The sequence below is a fragment of the Tiliqua scincoides genome, chromosome 1 (genome assembly GCF_035046505.1).
Source record: "Tiliqua scincoides isolate rTilSci1 chromosome 1, rTilSci1.hap2, whole genome shotgun sequence".
Taxonomy (NCBI): domain Eukaryota; kingdom Metazoa; phylum Chordata; class Lepidosauria; order Squamata; family Scincidae; genus Tiliqua; species Tiliqua scincoides.
Genome location: NC_089821.1, coordinates 48729771 through 48746394, shown reverse-complemented (window position 1 = coordinate 48746394; position 16624 = coordinate 48729771). Strand labels below are relative to the sequence as shown.

General features: G+C 43.1%; 1 protein-coding gene across 3 annotated transcripts in view; it reads right to left on the bottom strand.

Moving 5' to 3' along the window:
- The window catches only part of DENND2B (DENN domain containing 2B), a 190128-nt gene that overhangs the window by 87392 nt on the left and 86112 nt on the right, over nucleotides 1-16624 (bottom strand). For all 3 annotated transcript variants that reach the window (XM_066639857.1, XM_066639856.1, XM_066639858.1), the window contains one exon: nucleotides 8133-8237. In XM_066639857.1, the coding sequence (XP_066495954.1) occupies nucleotides 8133-8212 (80 nt within the window). In that variant the 5' untranslated portion in view covers nucleotides 8213-8237. The remainder of the gene's footprint in view (nucleotides 1-8132; nucleotides 8238-16624) is intronic.

The following is a 16624-nucleotide window of genomic DNA, read 5'->3' as shown; positions in this document are numbered from 1 at the left end:
TCTGAAGTGGGGAGGTGGAAGTGAGCTCTTTTGCCCATCTCTGATAGGAAGGAAGAAACCAATGATCATTGGACAAAGGATGGGCATGAGTGAGAGTAGATGGAGAAACCAAGGGCATTCTTGTCTTACGGTTGGCTGCACAAGCCCAGGGAGGGAAGTTTTTTCCCTTGGAGAAATGAGGGAAGAAGGTGGGGGAGAGGCGGTTCCTAGCCATCCTGGAGAAATTCATGGCATGGCTCCGGCAAGCTCATTGAATGACTGGCTGAAGTGGGACTACTTCTTAGTAGAGCTGCAAAGGATCAGGTCGTCCTGATAAGCCTCACAGCTGCTTTGCGTGACACTCCTCCTCCCTGTTGCTGCTTCTGTCCCTGCTCTCTCGCAGTCCCTCCCACCCCCTCCTGCCCTGTTTACAGATAGGTAGAGACATCAGGGGAGTATTAAAGGAGTACTCTGACACACACACACCTGGTAGCAGCCCCATTTTTTCCCCATGATAGGCTTTTCAAAGGGGGTGACGACTCGAGTCCCTTAGAGTCGCGAAAGGGCAACTCAGTGACTCAGAAAGCACCCCCATTATGACTCGCTTTCAAGTCAAGTTGCAGGGGGGCAGTGACTCTAGACTCTAGACTTGAGTCAAGCCACACTGGGTTTTCCCATCCCTGCTGATTTCATTAACATACAGTTCCATTAACTCGGGGGCTAGTTTAGGGGTCACAAATCTCACTACAGGACAGAGGCACAATTTTCCTTTACACATATTGCAGCAGGAGAGCAGAATCAAGGGCCACTTGCTCTTCTTTTAGAAGAAAACTTTGTAAAATAAACAAACATAAAACTCAAATGCCCAAAGTTGCTCATTGGATCCAAGCCTATATTACTAGTTCACCAGAGAAACTTTACATTTGGAATTTATGAATGTTCTATTTCAGATCCCTGTATCTTTCTCGCAGCGTTGTCACATAGCTATTTATAATTATTTTAAACTTTGTATATAATATTAACAATGGAATATCATGGATTGTTACTGATCCAGTAATTTAACCCATATAATAGCAAATCAAAAGGGGGAACACACAAATTGCCTTCCTACTATTTGTTCATGCAATAGACGTGTATGACTATTTTGTACTAAGAGGACTTTGTGCCACATGAGAAGAAAGACGCTTTCCATCTGTTGCAGGAAGAGGGGCCACAAACATTCCAGGTGGAGGTCGAATGAGACCCAAAGACCAGAAGCTGTCCATCAGATTTCTACACTGGAATGGCATTTGAGTATGAAACTCATAATGGCTGAACATGGAAGTGTTCTTATGTTTATGACCTCACCCCATAATGGTACAAATGACTGTGTTCTCTGCAGTAGGTTTCAGAACTGTACTACTCTATAAAATGTCACATAAAACATGCCCCAGCACTGTCTTTCAAATCTCATAGTTTTAAACATTTAAAAGAAGAAAACAGGTATTAATCATTAACAGAGAACACCATATAAAGGAAATGAGTGACACTCAATCTGACAGTTCATTTCAGAAGAGCTTTGGATATATTCTTTTGAATCTTAAGACAAGATTCAGGTACATAAAGACAACTCTTTTTTTTTTTTTTTAAAGCATGAACAACTAGCACAAATAACAGTTTTACTGCCCAATCCCATCCCCAGCCATGTTATAGCATGCAGATGCAACAATGTAGACTGCGCTGAATGATATGGGGTGGTGCAACTGGAAAGCCTGCAGGAGGTAATTAAAGTTATCCCCGTGGTAGGCTGCCCAATCACTTATGGGTTTCTTTGGACCCATGCCAGCTATATAACTGGCTAAAGTCTGAGGAGAGTTGGGATAGTGCAAGCAGAAAACTGAGAGGTAAGATCCAGTATGTGCAGCTGCTGCTGGATTCACCCCCTCCCTTCCCCAACACATCCCCATTTCCTCCCCCAAAATGCCCCCATTACTCTCACTTGCTGTCCAAAGCCCACCCTCACTGCCAAATTTCAGGCACCTGCACAGCATCCCAGATCTGCTACCACACATGCCACACCTCTTGCTATTTACAGCAGTGCCAGGTAGCGTGCAACAGCAGCCTGGCTTTCAAGCCACTATAAAGGATCTTGCATTGCTGGAACACTAGTTCCAGCAGTGCAAGGCCCCAATAGGATTGAGATCTGAATCTCTGTGAAGTAAAATGTCCTGTTAGAAAAAGCACCATTTCAGTTCTTTAGAGTGCTGCTGTTTTATATGGTTATGAAATTAGGCAATAGGTTTGAGGCTATGGCTGTTACTTTCAGCTGATAAATTGCTGATAAACACTAAGCATTCCACTCATGTGACTAAGCATGAGAAAAGGAAAATAATGGGGAGTTGATGGGCCTTTGACAAGGTTGCACCATGGATAAAGGTAATCTTGTTTCTGTGGAGCTTGAGATCACTATTCTCAGCGTGTGGTCGGTCTGTGGAACTCCTTGCCGCAGGGTGTGGTGACGGCATCTGGCCTGTATGCCTTTAAAAGGGGATTGGACAAGTTTCTGGAGGAAAAATCCATTATGGGTTATAGGAGGTTATATGTGCAACCTCCTGATTTTAGAAATGGGCTATGTCAGATGCAAGGGAGGGCACCAGGATGAGGTCTCTTGTTATCTGGTGTGCTCCCTGGGGCATTTGGTGGGCCGCTGTGAGATACAGGAAGCTGGACTAGATGGGCCTATGGCCTGATCCAGTGGGGCTGTTCTTATGTTCTTATGTACTGTGTGAGGCTGTGAAAGTGAAGCCTTAGGTTGCAGTACCATGTTGAAGCTTCATTGGCTTGGTCCTAGATTGAGCTTAACCATGAGGTGCAAAACCTTTCCTCTGTTTTACAAAAGTTATTTTTCCCCAAACTCAGAAGTCCCTAAGATGTGGCAATGGCCACCAGACACCAAATATGCTGCTCCAGCAGGACTGAATTAAAAGCCTTCATTTTAATTCTGGAAGAGTGAAAACTACATTTTAATTTAAAGAGTGAACAAGTTGCCATTAAAATTTATCACATTAAGCTCCGTAGATCAGTTGAGGAAGGGGGGGTGATTACATGATTTATCAAAAATGGGACCTTCCTGGTCTATGGATCTGTGGCTTCTTGTCATCAGTTCTGTAAATAGTCATGTTACTTGTCCGGCCACTTGTTCTCCAGACAGCATCAGATATACATGCTTAAATGTGTGCCTCCTGCATTAAACCCTAGAATTAAAAGGTAACAAAAATAAAATATTGACCATGTAACAGCTGAAACTTCTGAAGGCACAAAGAAGTCAGAGCACAGTGAAGTCACATCACATATATTGGATTAGTGAACATTGTCTGGTGGGACAATGAGATATGGGGCTTCTCTTTCAGTGGCAGTCCTTATGATTCTCATTATGTTTTATTTCATCCTAAGAAATATGCAGTTATATGCCAAAGATACAGCTGAGTGCTCATTTTGCTTGCAGAGACAAGTTAGGCTTAGTTTTTTGGCTGCATTCATCATTTATAGAAAAACACAGACAACCTTCCAATTAACTGAGGCAGTGAAGGACCCTGCTTCTATTGTCGTGTCTGAATGTAGACAAACCCATTAACCTTCTCCGGCTACCCTCATCTGCTTCATCAAAGAACAGCTGCTTCTCCAGAAAAGGATCCTTCGATGAGTTAGCCAGGATTAACCAGGCTGTGACAGAACACCAGGCACTTTCAATAATGAGTTGTGCAATTACAGTTTCCTGTGCCTGCCTTCTCTTGTTTCCCTCAACAGAGAACAGGACTAGACGATCATCACAAATCAGTTTTTGGAACTGGAAAGGAAGTGGCTGTTGTCACTGCATGAGCCCTATAGCAAAACAGGCAAGCTTGCTTAGAATACACCTATACCATTCTTCAATATGAAGCATATGTATGTTTTTGCTATGGTGCGTTGGAAGTGGAAGGGTATTTGGACGCCTAGCGTACTCGGAGAAACTGCCTAACTTTTCATATTCACACACAGGCTACCTCATTCCTTTGGTACTGGCTATGATGAGTAATGCATGTTCCTTGCTATAACCTCATCAGGAAGAAGTTGCAATTCTCTGTATACCTGGAATGGGCCCGAGACTGATCATACTTTTTCCCAAATCTCTATGCAAGATTGCAGGTAGAGGTTGTTATTATGACTTTAGAAGAAATTGCTTTATCTAAATCAGGGGTGTCCAATGTTTTTGGCAGGAGGGCCACATGGTCTCTCTGACACTGAATGTCAGAAAAAAGAACTAATTTACATTTAAAATTTGAATAAATTTACATAAGTTTACATAAATGAATATATTAAAGATGGAACTTATATGAATGAATGAAGGTCTTGCAGTAGCTCAAGGCCTTGCACAAAGCAAGGCTGGCCTTTCCTTTGCTGCTGCTACTGCATCACAGATGTGAAACAACAAGCAGTGGAGGGAACCCTCACCCACAGCTCACGTGAGACGTCAAACAGTTGCCCTCACACTGAGAGCCATTGTGTCGGGCCAGTGTGGGCTCCAACAAATCTCCAGAGGGCCAGAGGCTCATTGGAGACTGGGGGCTCTCTGAGGGCCGCATTGAAAGGCCTTGAGGGCTGCAAGTGGCCCCAGGGCCGGGGTTTGGGCACCCCTGATCTAAATCAACTGCATGGAACTCATGAAGGAACATATTCAAAGAACTAACACCATCCCGAGAGAAAGGAAGCCCTGTCATCCAGATCCACTTGATGAATGTTGGGAATATTCACTGTGGGAATGTTATAAAGAGGATGAATAGTGGACTGTGATGGATCATGCAGTTTCTCCTTCCTCTACTCCTGTTTAAGAAACTATATATTAGAGAATATTTGGAGAGATTGCTATACACCATGGCAAGACAGGCAATCCTATCCTGTACTCCCCAGCTTGTCTGAAACTATCGACTCCACAGTCATTTCCTGCATTATGCAGCTTCTGACCAAAAGCCTGAAAGGAAAGATGCAACCCGCACCACATCAAAGGTATCTTGGAAGACCATCTCAGTATTAATGGACACCAGCGTCCCACTTTCAAACAGGCAAAGGGCAAGAAAAACAAATTCTTTAAAAGGTCATCAGGCTTTCTGCCATCAGCACTGATTCTGTTTTGTCACGTTAATCCAAACATGATCTCATTTATTTTGAAAGTCAAAATGGAAGTATATAAAAAGGGAGAAAGAGGAACACTGCCAGCTCTTTCCATTTCCAAAAGGGGCTTTTGTGCACTTCAACTTCATACAAGTATATTACTGTTCATGCTCACACCACAGGTCAGGTGCACATCTCTCAGGCGGAGCCAGCACTGTCTGGTCATATAATTCTCAGCTGTGAGTCTGGAATCCTCCCCATTTGGCCATAGAGGCTCTGTAATAGCATCAGTGAAGGTTCTACGCCTAATAAGTCCTATTAGTTTCAGCTCTTGGATGGCCCAATAGGGGACCTCGTTGGCCAAACTTCCCCTCCATAAATACCCCTGCTCTCTTCTTTCAGCTTCTGTCATATGCATATTGATCTCTGCAGTCCTAGACTTTCCCTTCCCACTGGTACCAATGAAAGCTTCTCTCCGGGGACTAACATCAGCTTTGAGAGCACATTTCTTGTTGGGACTGCAGCACAACAGAAAAGGGTCCAGTGCCCTTCCCTCCGTATGCCAAGGTCCCAGTCTTGGCCATTCCCCCTCTTCCAGCTACTATTTAGCTTTCAAATCAAAGACAAAGGACCAATCCACACATTGCAAGTATTATAATATGTAATTTGGCCCTAAGTAAGTTAGAATTTCTTACTTTGCTTGCTTCGCTTTCCAAAGGATAAGGAACAGTTTCCGTGAATGACTTTCATATGATAAGACATTTACTGACGTCTCAAAACTTTAATATTCATATAACATTTCCTTCAACAAACTTTCCATGCCTGGCTCCTATAATTTGCTCTTGCTTAGGGCAATAGCAGGCGCAAAGCCAATTTTGACTGAGGTTTGCTCAAATAACTACAGTAACTGCAGATGGGCAAATGTCATAAAGTTTGGATGTCTGGTTTGTTTGCCACATTTCTGCTGACTATGGGCAGGAAAGCAGATAGATGATCTGGTTTGGTGGGAGTCCCTTCCCAATAGCAGGCTTTACTTATCCTACTTTAGAGTACAGATATTGCAACCATAGCAGTGGGACAATGTTTTTGTTAACTCTTTCAACACTTATAAATCTAGGAGGAATGTATTTCCTTGCTAGCAAAATGACAACTGATATATGCAAGCTATATCCACATGGCCAGGGAATCGTGATTATTTTCAGACTGTGTTTTCAAATTGTATTTAAATATAATTTCTCCTGATGGAAAAAGTCACACTGGCAGGGCTGTATTACCGCATGAAAATGAGAACCTCAATATGCCAATTGAACAAAATGAAAAATATTCATGCTGGCTGTTTGCAGATTTCTTGTCAAATCCCACATTAAATAAATAACATGTTTTCTCAATATGAGTGCTTTGTTGTGGTTTGTTTCTTTGCAAAATATTTTGAGAGTAAATCTCTCCTAGCCTCAAACTAAACCATGATGACTGTACTACTTCTATTGATTTAAGCCTTTTTACAAGGAACCCTGATGACTCAGGTAGCATTGTTCTTGCATAGTCTCCTGAAAAGATGTCAGCTGATTGCATGAAATGAGAGATGATTAGCACTTGCATGACATGCTACAAGATTCCTCTTCTGGCATGTCATGTGACAACATTTATGTAGGGTGTCTGCTTTCATGCCCATGCTAGTCCTTAAACATGATTCAATTCTTAAATAAACCATTACAATGACTCATTACATTTAGGAGAAGTAGGGAGATGCAAGGGTAGTTATCATATACGCAGAACTCAGACACAGTTTTTAACTATTGTTAATCCTATTTTTAATATTAATTTTAACTATTAATTTTGAGCCACGGTAGCTGAGTGGTTAAAGACGCTGCACTGTCAGCTGGAAGGCTGGCTGCCCAGGAGTTCGAGAACCCAGTGGTGTGGAACAGGGTAAGCTCCTGCCTCAGCTCCTGACAACCTAGCAGTTTGAAAGCATGTAAAAATGCAAGTTAGTAAATAGGAATCACTTCTGTGGGAAGGTAACAGCATTCCGTGTGCTTCGATGTTTAGTCACGCTGGCCACATGACCACAGAAGATGTCTTTGGACAACACTGGCTCCCTCAGCTTGGAAACAGAAATGAGCACCGACCCCTAGAGTCGGACACAACTGTGCAGGGGAAACCTTTACCTTTTTCATCTTATTTTTGACAAACTTTTGTCTAACATAGAGACTCCAAACCTTTTCAGTCCCAGGACTGGACTTTGGCTTAACTGTATTAATAATAGCACCCTGCAGTTAGCTTTAAATTCAAGTTTGACAGCAAGCTTAGAAGCAGATTTCAAATTTGAGTGTAAAGATAACTACGGCTAATGTTTGACTCTGTGCAGAAATAGTTCTACTACAAGCCCCATTCACACTGCATCCAACATTCACTAAATATTTGGGGAGTGGAGCAGGGGGATGGGATCACATTCACTGGCCCCACCCCAGCTCCTGTGCCCCATGCACAGGGAAGTTGATGTAATAAGAGCTTTCTCTGAGACACTCACCCTAGTCATTTAGAGCTTTAACACTCTGCACTGCACTTTTAACTTGTCCAAAAACTACTTGAGAACCAATGTCCTTTAGTATGTTATATGCTCCCCTCCAACCAAGTTCCACCAACAAGCATGCAGTTGCATTTTGAATTTTCTGCATGTCTTCACAGGCAGCCCAATCTCTCTAGAGTGCCTAACTGTAGCCCAGCCTGGAGTTTACCAACCACAGCTGCTATGTCTGCCAAAGCTAACAGACAGCATTTCTAGCCACAGGTGTCATCTGGGCTCCAAAGCAGCACAGGAACCAGAAGATACCTGAACTGACTATTTGCTCTTGTCAAAGTGAGTCAACATTGATAGTTAGAGTTAAATAAATCTATACATTCCTAAGCTACTTCACTTTCACTAGGTTCAGCCCTTGCCTTACCCCATGTTTTGTGGCCACAAACCCTTCTATTTGGCATCTGACAAAGAAGCAACAACAATCACATGCTTGCTATATCCTTACCGATCCAGAGTATCTCGAGGTACTTTACTTCCTCCAGCTCTCCTGGTGACACTGGCATTCTTGTTGGCAGTCATGGTCATTTCTGCTCTCTATAAATCTGGAAACCTGGCAAGGGTGGAATAAAACCCAAAGGAAATCAATGAGCTTATATGTAACTGAACCAAAAGTGGTTTTCCAACAGGGCAAAAAATGTTTTGTGTAAAGTAAAGACTGGCAGGGCACTTTTTAAAGTACTAGTTATAGACTGTCAAATGACAGCTAAGGTAAGTTTCAGATCTGGGTCATGTTTAGACACAACACTGTGTTACAGAGAAGCATTTCAGAGGAAATGAACTATTATCCAGGTTTCTAGTGGCTCTCTCTAAATCAGAGGCAAAATAATGATCCTTTTATTTGTAGAATAATGATACTTCTATTCTCTACCAGCATTGCAGTAAAAATATGTAGGATTTATAATGACAAATTACAAATACCTTGTCTAAACAAAAGACTTTGAAACGAGCACTGAAAACCTTTACACAGCCCACAGACTATGCAATATTGCGAAATGAGGTCATTTATCACAAACCGTATAAGCCTCTTCTACAGCCTATCAAAGGCAAACAACTTATTGGTATTAAGGCCCTGCACAACTCATTAAAAGACAGCCTGCCCCAAACTCAAATCTTCCTTATGACTTCAGAGCTGAAAGAGTGCCTTCCCGTATCAGCCCATGCTCTGGTAGATATCTGCAACTATCCTTCTAGATCTTCCTTTGAGTCCCTTAAGAAAAAAGATAGACACTTTAAATTTGATTATGTTGACAAATATTTTATCATTCTCCTTTTGTGGTCTCATCAACTCTGATTGTTTAGGTTTGCTTGGGACCAGAGACTGTATCTCAGATACTTTTTTTTTTTTTAAGTGTAGCTCATAGGAACCAAAGTATTAATGGAACCCTTGGGCTTCCTACAGTCATTGTAAAATAAGCAATTTGCTTAATGAAAAGTTCCACTGACGATTCCGACCCACTTTCTCCTGAAGCTAGGGTATTCCTTAAGTAAACCCAAATCCAGATGTCCCTCTAAATTGTAGACCTCATTCTGCGTCCAAAAAAATTGCCGACACAGCAGTACCTGCTATGTACTATGTGCTGCTAGAGTATGAGTGCTGGAAGCAAATCAAAAGCCATAAATGTACATTAAATCACACTGCTGTTGTCTAGCACATTTTTCCCCACCTTTCCTCTAAGGAGCTCAGGGCAGTTTAGGTGGGGTAAAGCCCCTTTTACCCTCACAATAACCCTGTGAGGTAAGTTATGGCACAGTTCTAACACAGCTGAATGCTGGTACATGTTGCGCCAGCAGCAGCAACTTTATGGCAGTTGCAAAGTAGCCTCCACTAGTGTGTGCTTCTGGGCTATTGGCTGGAAGGCCAGAGCCTCCTCCTGCATGCCTGCTGATAGCCGAAGAGCAGGAGAGGCCACACTGGGGTAGGAGAGTGAGGATGGCGGAAAAGGGCAGGGGGCAGGAAGGATGGTGGATCAGACCCAGGAGGGGACGGGTTCAGAAGTGGCAGTGCCAAATCATTTCCCCCTTCCTGGGTCCGATCTGCCTTCATGGATAAACTCAGACTTGTGCCAGTTACTGAGCTGGCACAGGTTCAAGTTGCCCCACTGGGCCCACAGGAGCTTACCCCAGGGCAAGGAAACAAATGGTCCCTTAACCCAGTGGTTCCCAAACTTTTTCATCTGGCATCTCCCTTAACCTATTGGGTCATTTGCTTGTGGCTCCCCATTAAGGCTACAATCCTATACATTGTATAGGGCAGTCAGTTTTTTGCAAGGATTCCATGGCTCCCCTGGCTGGATTCCATGGCTCCCCAGGGAGCCATGGGTCACAGTTGGGGAACCATTGCCTTAACCTGAGAAGGCCACTGAAGGCTGAAACTCCATTGCAGGATGCAGTGGAGACCGCATTGGCACCACTACATTGCCATGCAGGGAGTTACAGTGGATTGGATTGCCCTACGGATTGGCCCAAGGTCTCCTAACTAGCTTTGTGACAGAGACTGAGTGGGGATTCAAATCTGGAGATTGAAAACTTAGTTCAAGTCCAAGTTCAATGCTTTTGCTACACTGGCACTCTACTAAAATTTGCATATATGATTTTTTCCCTTAAAATAATTCCAGTTTAAAGGGGAAATACACCCCTGAGAGGAAAGAGAATTATTAGTTTCAAAAGATAACTCAAAATGTTATTGAAAATAGACAAATATTCTACTCTGTGCACAGGAGATACAAAGAATAACCACTTTGAATGTCCAGTAGGGAGATAAAGCAGGATAAAACTGGTAAATAAATAAGCAAACAAACAAACAACAGATTACTGAAAGCTGGCCTCTGAGGGGATGACAGAAAAGACTTTGCTGGCAACAGCATTAAAAAAGAGAGCTTAATTATTCCTGTGTGCCTCAAGGTCCTTCAGGCATATCCAGCCAAGTTGTCTTTTTTTTGCAGGGATGCTTCTCATTGTGTGTTACAGGATTGCCCACTTAGGGCCCAATCCTATCCAATTTTCCAACGCCGGTGCAACTGTGCCAATGGGGCATGCACTGCATCTTGTGGTGGGGCCGCAGTCACAGAGGCCTCCTTGAGGTATGGGAACATTTGTTCCCTTACCTTGGGGCTGCATTGCAGCTGCACCGGTGCTGGAAAATTGGATAGGATTGGGCCTTCAGCTGCTTCACTGCAGCTACACACAATAAAACAGAAGAAAAAGTTGGAAAATATGCCTGTTTCCTACTGAGACATTTTCAAGCCAAAAAAGAGGTTCCAGCTATGTTGTTGCATGACCCACAGTGGCCCTGCAATAATCCTATCAATTCTGTTGACAGAGGACCAATGTGGCCTGAAGCCTTTCGCAGCTACTACTTTACTCTGTCAGCTGGGTGGGCAAGGTTTCCCAACTGCACTGAACCCCCACCCTGTGCATATTGCTTGAACTCCTCCAGTCAACCACCAAGGGCTAATTTATGTTTAAACACAAAGGAGTGGCACCTCCTCCAAAATTGCATGACAGGGGCTAAAAACAAGGTTTGGATAGAACCGAGGTGCCCAAACCCCAGCCCTGGGGCCACTTGCAGCCCTCAAGGACTCCCAATGCGGCCCTCAGGGAGCCCCCAGTCTCCAATGAGCCTCTTGCCCTCCAGAGATTTGTTGGAGCCCGCACTGGCCCGAAACAACTGCTTTCAGCATGTTTGACCTCTCACATGAGCTGTGGGATGAGGGCTCACTCCACTGCTTGCTGTTTCACGTCTGTGATGTAGTACCGGCAGCAAAGGAAAGGCCAGCCTTGCTTTGTGCAAGGCCTTTTATAAGCCTTGAGCTATTGCAAGACCTTCATTCATTCATATAAGTTCATCTTTAATATATTCATTTATGTGAACTTATGTAAATTTATTCAAATTTTAAATGTAAATTAATTCTTTTGTTCCCTGGCCCCTGACAAAGTGTCAGAGAGATGATGTGGCCCTCCTGCCAAAAACTTTGGACACCCCAGGGATAGAATAATTAAAAAGACTATTCCTTCTGGAAAGCAATCGAGCTCAAACAGGGAAAGAATGTGACTGATAACTGCTGAAGTTGTCAAACTAATACGCGTTTTAGTTGATTTAGGGCCTAATCCTATCCAACTTTCCAGCACTGGTGTAGCCACAATGCAGCCCCAAGGTAAGGGAACAAATGTTTCCATACCTTGAAGGGGCCTCTGTGACTGCTGCCCCACCAAACGATGCAGTGCACACAGCTACACTGGCACTGGAAAACTTGCTTGCAGTGCCAGCTATTTTTTTTTTTTTAATAATAGTTAATAAGCCAATGAACTAATTTCAGTGAAATCCTTTATTGTTTGTGCAGGAGCTGACTTGTGATCTTTACTCATCATTTCCATGATGATTTTCTGTGTTCAAAAGGCTTCAGAATTGTTTTCATTATGCTTGCAATCACTTTGTGAAGGAGGTAAGGCTGCAAGCTTGCCACCTGCCAAGTGACCACACGATGAGCTTCTGTCAAGGTTGCAAGGCTCAAACAAGGAGGCTCGGGGATCAGAATTTCTCCCTTTGTCATGGGGGCTGGGGACTGGCAGAGGGATCTACAGGTAGCTCCAGTTAGGACAGGGTACAATCCTAACCAGGTCAACTCAGAAGTAAGTCCTATTGTGTTCAATGGGACTTACTTCCAGAAAAGTGAGGTTAGGATTGCAGCCTCAGGGTCCAATCCTATCCAATTTTCCAGTGCCTGTGCAGTCATGCCAATGGGACATGTACTGCATCCTGTGGTGGGGAGGCAGTCACAGAGGCCTCTTCAAGGTATGGGAACATGTGTTCCCTTACCTCAGGGCTGCATTTCAGCACTACACCAATGCTGGACAGGTAGATAGGACTGGGTTCTCACACAACAGAAGAAGTCCATAAATCTTTTCGCCTAGGATGTCAGGTAATGCTAGAGAGCCAACAAGTACCACTTGCCAAACAGACAAGGGCTACATTAGCCTCTGATATTTTCCTCCACAGGTAGTAAAGGAGGGGACATTACATCTGTTTTTCAGGGGTCAAAATTGTTTCAAAGATTTAAGGACAGGAGAGCTTACCACTGCAGCAGCAGTGATGCTGGTGGCACAGTTCTGTTTTGCTGCTACTCAAGCAACAGCATTAGCTGAGTTCTTCTGGCAACTTCTTCTGGTAGCCATTATGTCCTCCTCCCCCAAATGCCCCAAAGCAGAAGTGTCTGGAGTATTCTGGGAAAAATGGTAGTGGCCACCATTTTTTGTGGCATCCATTTGTCCTCAGAATGCCCTGGTATGAAGTATCTCTGGGGCATCTGGATGAAAAAAATGACAGTCATCAGGAATGGTGACCAAAAGATGGCCACCAAAAGAACTTCTACTGGCATTACCTATGACAGCAGCAAAATCAGTTTTCAAAAATTGCACCGGTCACTGCAAGTTCCATATTCCTTCAAAATGTTTTGATTAATTTCACATCTTCCCTCAAATTGCCCTCCATTCCACTTTCAGGCAGGGGTGACTAAGGTCAGTTGCTTTCCCTCAATCTGGGAAATTTATTGCTGAGGGTTTTCCCTCTGTGCCACTGAATCATCACCCTTCAGCTAGACTAGATACTCACCTGCTCCAAGGCCTTAGGACCTGACAACTTCATGATTCAGCAAAGATTTCTGCTAAAGATTCCCATGTCTAAATGCAACACTCTGCAGTTCACAACCTGGTTCAATGGTTTGCATCTTCTAAAGCAGGGGTCTCCAAACATTTTGGCCAGAGTGCTGCATCAAATATCTGGCATGATGTTGAGGGCCGGAAAAAAAAAATTTAAATATAAAATTTATAAAATTAATTAGAGATGGAACTTAGAAGAGTGAATAAATGAATGAATGGGCTCATTCATTCAAACTCTCTGGCCCTTAGAACACCCTCCAGGTACAACCAGAGCATAGTTCCAGTCATGTTCGGCCAAGCGGGCCAGAGGCTTTCAGGGGACAAGAGGCTGGCCGCGGGCAAGAGGAGACCCATGTTCTAAAGCTAAACAGATGGGGAGCTGCACCATCCAACTCATTTATTTTGCTAATTCTCCACATAGCAGCTAAAAGGTTCTGCATCACCAAGTGGATCCATACCCCTTAGGGCAGGGGTGCTCACACTTTTTTGGCTCGAGAGCTACTTTGAAACCCAGCAAGGCCCGGAGATCTATCAGAGTTTTTTTTACAATGTTCGCGTCATCGTAACATATAACATTTATTTGTACAATGTATGTTGGTGTACCTTGTGCCCCACTGAGTATAACAGGACTTACTCCTGAGTAGACATGCCTAGGATTAGGCTGTGAGGCTGCAATCCTAGCCACACTTACCTGGGAGTAAGCCCCATTGAGTACAATGGGCCTTACTCCCGGCGTTTCCTCCCAGAGGCACCTGAAGGGGGGGTGGTCGGCACTCCGCGATCTACTCATTTTGCCTCGCGATCTACCGGTAGATCACGATCCACCTATTGAGCACCCCTGCCTTAGGGGCATGGGAACCAAATAATGGGGGTATGGGACTCAATCTCTGTATTTTAAAAATTGTTGTTAGATTAGATTGTTCAGTATCACCATTATCAATATGGATTGAGGCATTATGTTCCTAGCTATCCATATGTAAAGTAAAACCAAGCCATTGACATCTTTTGAAGTTATACTGGTACCTAATAGGACTGGTGATGACAATGATCTACAGTCTGGCAAACGAGTTATGGGGACATATTGGGCAATCCATTTCAGGAACTGTAATCGTAAAAAAGTTAAGAATCCCTGATCTAATACTTTGGAAATCAACAGACACAGTCTGGATTGCTCAAGCACATCTTCTCAAAGGGAATGTTAAACCAACCCATAAAAAGCCCCTGCTGAGATTCACAGCCAAAAGCAATAACTTTCAAATTCACCATGTATACCCTGAAGAAAAGGCATTGGGCTGCCTGTAGCATGACAACACAGGGCAATATGGGTACGTACAGTAATTCCAGATCAAGGAGCAGTACTAGGTGTAGGTCCCAAGCAAACACAAGAAGGCTCAAAGCTCACAAATATTGTACCCCTTCAAAAATGGTGTCACAATGCTTTCATAGCTTTGCAAAGGCCATTCTTAAAAAAAAGACTCAATTCTTTTCTAGCCTTTTTGGTTAAAATGGTTCCAGTTAAAGAACAAAATAAAGAACAAAATGCCACATCAAAGTTCAACATGTAACACTCCATTTTAGATCCATTTTTATTTGAAAGAAAAAAAAAACAAGGAGGTTGAGCATGTTTGCGATGATTTCACAGAGAGACATAAAAGTAGCACAAAACACAGAGAGGTTAATAACCATCCAGAAATTTGCTGTTGTAAGAAGAATTTTAATAATCAAATTTCAAAACCTGATAAAGTTACTATTTTCACATTACAGTGTGATCATTTCTCAGAGCTTCAATGAATTCTCACATGGCCAGTCTTTATTTTATGAGCTAGTTTTCAATCAAACGCTAAGAAGGGGAGTTTTGAGAAATGAATAAAATGTTGCTGGCAAGTTCTCCCAGTTGAAAAAATAATGCCAATGTTATGGCAGCATTTCACTATGAATAATCTAACCCAAGGCCTGGAATGCACAGCTGCATGAAACTTCATGGTTCTAGGGCTAATGGGAGTATTATCCAGATTCTGTTGTCATGTGCCTTTTTTGTTAGCTTTTTTTTTTTTTAAGTGTGCTTAGGGCAAGTTCAAATGCATTCCAAAAGACACAGCAAAATCCAGCTGCAGCCTCAAAGTTCTGGTTGATTTCTACTCATCATTTAACAATTACTACTAATATTATGCCATTTGGGTAGCTTCGGGGACAAGTGGAATTTTTGTTGGGGAAATCAAAACCTTAATGCTCACCCCACCTGCATCATGGTCCTGATCCAGAGTATGTGCATGGATACTTCAACATGTGGCAGTTATTTTAGAGGAAAAATTCACGAAGAGAGAGAGAGCGCGCAATTAGGCATTTCTGAAGGAAGCAAAGTAGCTTTACCAGAAGGAAGAGGTAGTGCAAGAGGTGTGTTTCAAGGGAAGAAAAAGAGCCAGTGGAATATTCAGAGGAGGAAGACAGAAAAACTGGAGTGAAAAGGGATGGAGCCAAGCAGGAGCACAGCCAAAAGTGGGTAGCATAGTAAATACTGCAGGCGCCACAATGCAGAGTATAATCAGCTTCTCCGACTTGCCACTGGAGCCATTCAACACTATTGCTGCCCACATGGCACAACGGAGAATTGGAGGGGCCACTTACAGGACACTGGTAAGTGGTACTTACTATGCACCCCCCTCCCGGTTTCACTACTGGTTTCACTACTGGAGCCAAAGAACAGGACAAGGTGTTCTGGAGCATTCCCTTCATTCTAGCGTCTTCTCCCATTCATTACATATATGCATTGTGCTATTTTATAATAACAGATGCTTTGTGAAGCAGCCAGTACATTTATCTGACTTTAGCAATTAGTAAAACTTCAGTTTTAAGTGAGTGGACTTTTTTTAAAGGAAAACCAAGATGCCTGGATTATTTTTGACTATCTATTTCTCTTTCAGAGTACTGATTGCTTTAACAAATACTACAGCCAAATATTTCCCCAACTGACTGGTGCTTAGTGTCACCGTAGGCTAGACATTATGTGTGTGATGTATGGACCAATGGAGTGGGCCTGACAGAGTAGTGCCGCTGAGAGCTGTACAAAACATTGTATGGAACACCTAGCAGAACACACACTTTAAACTGAACATACTGAGAGAGGACATTGCTTATGGGGCAGATTAAGCAGTAAATTCACATTAGAGTTTACAAATGGAGATTCACTTTAATTGGCAGCCATTTTTATTTTTGGTGCACTATACCTTCACTGTATTCATTCCTCCTTCACATTCTTCCATTCTCACTACTGTAGTCATACAC